The 5,738-nt window shown below is 31.1% G+C and overlaps 1 protein-coding gene across 1 annotated transcript; it reads right to left on the reverse strand.

Moving 5' to 3' along the window:
• Window positions 1–477: 477 nt before the first annotated feature.
• LOC109000442 (cathepsin B-like protease 3) lies at window positions 478–2,442 on the reverse strand. Its single transcript, XM_018977305.1, has 8 exons — window positions 2,346–2,442; window positions 1,952–2,037; window positions 1,675–1,831; window positions 1,561–1,565; window positions 1,397–1,471; window positions 806–874; window positions 680–709; window positions 478–612 (listed from the first exon to the last, which is right to left on the reverse strand). Exons 1-8 carry the CDS (start codon window positions 2,440–2,442, stop codon window positions 478–480), a joined length of 654 nt encoding a protein of 217 aa, XP_018832850.1.
• Between the last annotated feature and the right edge of the window lie 3,296 nt (window positions 2,443–5,738).

Here is a 5,738-nt window from a genome sequence, read left to right on the forward strand (position 1 = left end):
TTATGGGAACACATCAACCATCTTGGCTGTGAGAGGAGCATAGCGCGTGAGGATCCATTGTTTTAACTTGAAGCAAAACATTCAAAAACACATCTTGGTGCCAACAATTTTGTACTGTGTGTTAAGACAAATATAAATGATTAAATCAACTTTTTTCCATCGATTTAAAATTTTGGGAGAAATTGTAATGTTACATGTATCGGAACAGAGGTCCTAAATTCGAACTCTGATTCTACATTCTATTTCATTTAATTAAATATATCACGTGTTATGACAAATATGACAATTGCATCATAGTAATCTAAGGATAAGATTTTGTTGATATGGTGATTTCAGCAATACAACTTTATTCTTGGGCAACCAGCGCCTGATTGGTATCGGTTTGATGCTCTAGTGGCATAATAAAAATCCATAGTTTATCACTTCCTCCTCAACATTCATAAGCAAAAAAGTTCTCATGGGAAGAATAACATACTGTCAAACTGAAACATCTGCAGCATCGTCCATGCTTGCAACCTCTCTTATCGTATTTTTGGACGATGGCAAACCAGCAACCACATCGTCTTCAATACTGCACTCGTTTGTCCCTCTTCTGATCATGAAGTACCCATCCTACCATCAACGTCAATTAGTAATTTAAAATTTGATTGGAGTACGATTGGATTGAAACATACATCACCCAGCTTTTATTCCACTGATTCGCAAGAAGCTGCAACCAAGAAAAATAAAAGTCAGCATATGATCTTTACAAATCTTCTAGCTACAAAACTTGAATGTTATTTGTAGGAAATATCAACATATATACCCAATAGTCTTCCCCAATATCAACATAGCTAGAAATGTCTCTTCCATTTTGATCACTAATAAAAGTTATCTTACTTATCCAAAAAACATCAGAGGGAGGATTAATTAGAGTGGTTTCCGGAACGAAAATAAGGCAGCATGTGTTTCACCCATAACTGGGATTTGCTTTCCCATCATCTTTGATATTTCGAAAACAGTGTCACCATTACAATCTCTGAATTTAGTTTCTCAAGTTCTTAGACACTGTTGTGAGAAAAAGCTCTTGTTGAAGAGGTGTTGGTGAGTGGAATGTGGAGTCTGCCTGGCATATATGTATTCTCAATGGAAGGAGTTTGCTTGATCAGCCCAATGCACCATAAATACAAAGAAAAATCCAGGCTCCAGAGAAATTTGTAATACTAGGGAAGTTCTATCTTCTGACAGATGCTTTCTCTCAAACTCTTAAGCTTTGTTTTGAACAGTGTTAGTTACACAATTGTGCACCGCCTTTATCCACACCTTTGTTTTGAACAGTGTTAGTTAAAAAATAGTCCATATGGATATATCAACGAACAAGAAAAGGCTTTCAATTCCCATAAGATGTTCTAGTTACCATGCCAAAATGGATGCAAAAAGGATCTGATAGTGATTCAACAGCACCAAAGGCCCAACAAGAACCACAGTGACCCTGAATCATCCAATCGCACAAGTTTTGAGAATTTTCAGAAGTCTTCTATGTAAGGAGATATAATTTGCGGGGATTCAAAACAGAATTACCTGATCTTTAATAATGAAATTGGGGCCAGCATTTGACATATGAAAAGAGAGGAAACCAGACTTCTGAGAGAATCTCTTGACGGCAAAATATTAGAACCAATCAAGGTAACTGACCTAGAATTCTTCCAACTGTGCTGCACTGCGGCCAAGCAGTTCTTGCATCAAAACTACCAGGCAACTTAAAGGATTTCAGATGAGTCATAAGAGGGATACTCTTCAAATCCTTTTGAGGTAGCGGTTTGACTCCAAGAAGGTGCTTAAATTCTCCAACCTCATGTGCATATCAGACATTGGCAAATAGAAAGTTTATACATGTGTCAAGCAAATAAAAGAGAGTGGAAGAAAAATTAGAACTTGGTCAGAAAATGTTACAGCCAGTTTGAAGACTCACGGTACAATTAGAGAAGCGAGGATTCATGGCAGCCATGGGGTCTTCATTTATCTTTTTGATGATTGACTCCTGATATGACCATAAAACTTAAACATTTTGAATTCCACTCAAAGCAAGCAAAGTCTTGTTAACTTGCTTATGCCATAATTTTACAAAGATATAAGCAGTTTATTTTGGAAAGCTCAAGCTCCCTGAAGAAATTCTGAATATCTATTCCAAGGATGTTGGCGTTTGTAGATTTTTTACATTATTTTACTTATCAAAACACAAAGACTTATTTCATTAATTTATTCTATTACTCACCAGAGAAGGGTGGATCTTAAGCAAGTAAGGAAAATAACTGAAAGATATGAGAGTTAAGTTTGATACTAGGAGCTTGTTCGACTGCAATGACCTGCAAACAAATTGGAGATAACAGACATAATGATCACAGCTGCAAACTGGGAGTACCCGGACCATGAAATTTGTACTAGCATAAGAGTCAAGATCATGATCACAGACAACAGAGATTATTCGGCAGCAAACAATGAACAAAGAGATAGAAGGACAAGAATAATAATGCCATGTTACTGGATTGAGATGAGATAAGATGAAATGAAAGTTAAATAAAATATTATTAGAATATTATTTTTTAATATTATTTTTATTTTGAGATTTGAAAAAATTGAATTGTTTATTATATTTTGTGCGATAATTTAAAAAATTTATAATAATTAGATTAGATTAGATGAGTTGAGAGAGTTTGTGTAACTAAACAACAACATTGAAACTTTTATCCCATTTGGATGTTGGAAGATATTGAGATCGATCAATTCAGTTTAGTCTAATTTTAAGCTGAGTCTAACATCCAAACACTTAATTTTCAAATTACTAAAAATCATTCAACTCAAAATCTCTTTATACATGAGACTAATAACTTTTTTCAACTTAACACCTCTTTATACGCATATCTACAACATTTTTTAATTTTTCATAAATATATTTAAACTTATCTTAACATCTAAATATATCTAAATTCATATTAAATGATTCTATAAAACCCACTCCATTATCTCAACTCATTATTATTCATAAAAAAATTCAATTCATTTCAACTTAATTTATGAATTAGAGGATTCAAAGTATAATTAGAGGATTAAGGTTAAAAAGTCTGTCATAGGAGAAGTATTATAATCACAATCAAATTTATGAAAGTCAATTCATAAATTAGTATGAATTTATATAATATGTTATATTTATTTTATAATAAAAATAATTTATAATTTAACCTATTATATCAAATTATACAAATTTATAAAATTATTTTTATAAAATTTATTTACAGTTAAAACATTTTTTAAACAACAGTACCACGCATTAAATAAAATGATTTTGATGGAGAGAAATGTTCTAGCCATAAAAATATTTTATAAAAATAAAATTATAAATTGAAGCGTCTGATATGTTAAATTATAATTTTTTTTTTTTTTTATAGAAACTCGTAATTATTGTATTATCTGAATTCGGATTGATCGATTCTCCATGCTTGCTAGATTGGTAAACCTATTTACTCGGACGTTGCAGATAGATATTTTTAAAGGAACAACTAGCTCCAACGTCTGACATATATGATATAATCCTTTTGTCTTCTCCAATGGAGTCTACTTGGCAATCCCAATTATATTAAATATGGCTTCTGGAATTCATATACTATCCTATATATCATTAACAGACATGATGGATTTTCTGATTGGGGGAGCTAGAAATATCCAAACTCGAAGAGATCGAACATGTAAACTTCATCGTCTCAAGTATATTTTCATCTGTATCATGTTAATGCAGGTGAGAAGAAATTCATAAAACCCCTGTTCTTGGAGGTCGCGCGCATGCATGGCTGCTAATTTCCGCCAACAACTCCAGGCACCGGACCATTAATTTGCTAGCTAGCTAGCTCCTGGCTTGAGTACTCGAAATGAAGGATACATTCCTGCATGCCTGCTGTTGTTGCAATGCCATCATCACTACCAGCTCTTTTCTCTCACATCCCTCTCTCTCTCCCTCTCTCTCTCTCCATATATATATATATGCATCGATCTCTTTTGAGAAAATATCGCCAATAACATCACATTAAAACAATAATATTGTTTGAAAAGGCCAATCAACATATATATACGTACCAGAGAGTCAAAGGTATGGAGGGTACTGTGATATAGGATCAAGAGAGGCGCGCGATGCATGCAGGCATATATAATCCAGAGTATATGAACGCGTGTGAGGAAATTCAAAGAGCAGTCTAGTTGAGCTCTGTTTTAAGAGCTGTGACCCCAAAAGGAGAGCATATATCAAACCATGCATGCACGCATGCACGATGCAGCAATTACGTAAGTTAATCTTTTATACTGTGGTTTTACTCGATCTCTTTAATTTAAAAGAGAGAATATCAACGATATCATTGATTTAGGCGATCGAAGAGCCATGATCTTGAAATGGGCGACTTTGGGAATACCTCTAAACTAAACTAAATTTTCAGGTCATCGTCCCATTTAATGGCGGTATATCTGTACAGTATAGCACTGTACATAACAAATTATTTGTTGTGAAAATAATTACTATTTGTGACGATAATATACTTATTTTGATAATTAAGAAATAGCTATTATCTTCGTAAATAACTGATTATATATAAATATTTTTCTTGTAACGTGAATGTGACGACATACATATATATGTCATGAATATGTAGCATTTATATGTCATATATTTATAGAAATAAAAAAGAGATGTATATATAATCATCTGTACGAGTGTAGTATATTTGCAGCAAAAGGATATAATATGTTGAAAATAATAGCAATATACATGTTATTTTGTTAAGAGTAATGTTACATACAGTCATAAAATGAACAAATATCGTGCAATTAATTTGAAAAAGAGTGAGGTCTATTATTAAAAAATTAATTTTTTTCATGTAAGTTTTATATTTATTAACTTTTTTTAAATCGATTGTACGATATTTACACACTCACAACTACAAGTATCATTTCTCTTTTGTTAATTGACAAAAAAAAAAATAGTTGTCAAAGACATAATACTTAAGCATGCATTAATTATAAAGGGTCGCTAATAAATGCACGACTACGCATAATTATAAAAATATGTCTGTAAACTTGTTTATTGAAATATCAAACACATTACTGATATAAAAATATTTCACATTAATTAGTATAAAAAATTAAAAAAATAAAGATTTTTTTATAATCTCAAACAAGTGAAGCATATCGACTTATAAATAATAAGACTCCGTTTGAATACAGAAATACTCTCAATTTATTTTATTTTATTATTATAATTTTTTAAAATCTTCATATAAAATATAATAAATAATTAAAAATTTTTAAATATCAAAATAATAATATTATAATAATATTTTATTCAATTCATCTAAAATATTTTATTTTATTTTATTTTAATATCCAAACAAACCATAAAATAAGTATGTAAGCATTTTCACGTATATTATCATGTTTTGGTCAATTTAAGGCCCTTGAAAAAGTATAAACAGTAATAATAAGTAAAATTAATTTCTCAACAGAAAAAAATATTATTAACAGAAACTAAAAATTAAAAAGCTGAAATAAAGAAAAAAAAAAAAAAAAAACTTTTACAGATGTTCATCAGTTGATGTATATTTAGGAGAGATTTTATAAAAAATTCAAAAGAGCCTAGAAAAGTCAAAAGGGAAAGAAAGTAGGGAAGGTGGCACTTGGTGATGGGCGGTTAAGCATCCAGAGGCTGAGTGAAAAGAATA

The sequence above is a fragment of the Juglans regia genome, chromosome 8, assembly GCF_001411555.2.
Source record: "Juglans regia cultivar Chandler chromosome 8, Walnut 2.0, whole genome shotgun sequence".
In the NCBI taxonomy this organism is placed as follows: domain Eukaryota; kingdom Viridiplantae; phylum Streptophyta; class Magnoliopsida; order Fagales; family Juglandaceae; genus Juglans; species Juglans regia.

Bases quoted from the DNA above. Each gene is read 5' to 3' on its own strand.
- LOC109000442 (XM_018977305.1), bottom strand. From the start codon at position 2,442: ATGATCTTGACTCTTATGCTAGTACAAATTTCATGGTCCGGGTACTCC. The intron at 2,038-2,345 runs GTCATTGCAGTC...AAAATGTTTAAG, and splicing joins TATCTCCAATTTGTTTGCAG to TTTTATGGTCATATCAGGAG. The intron at 613-679 runs GTGATGTATGTT...CGTTGATGGTAG, and splicing joins ATCAGTGGAATAAAAGCTGG to GATGGGTACTTCATGATCAG.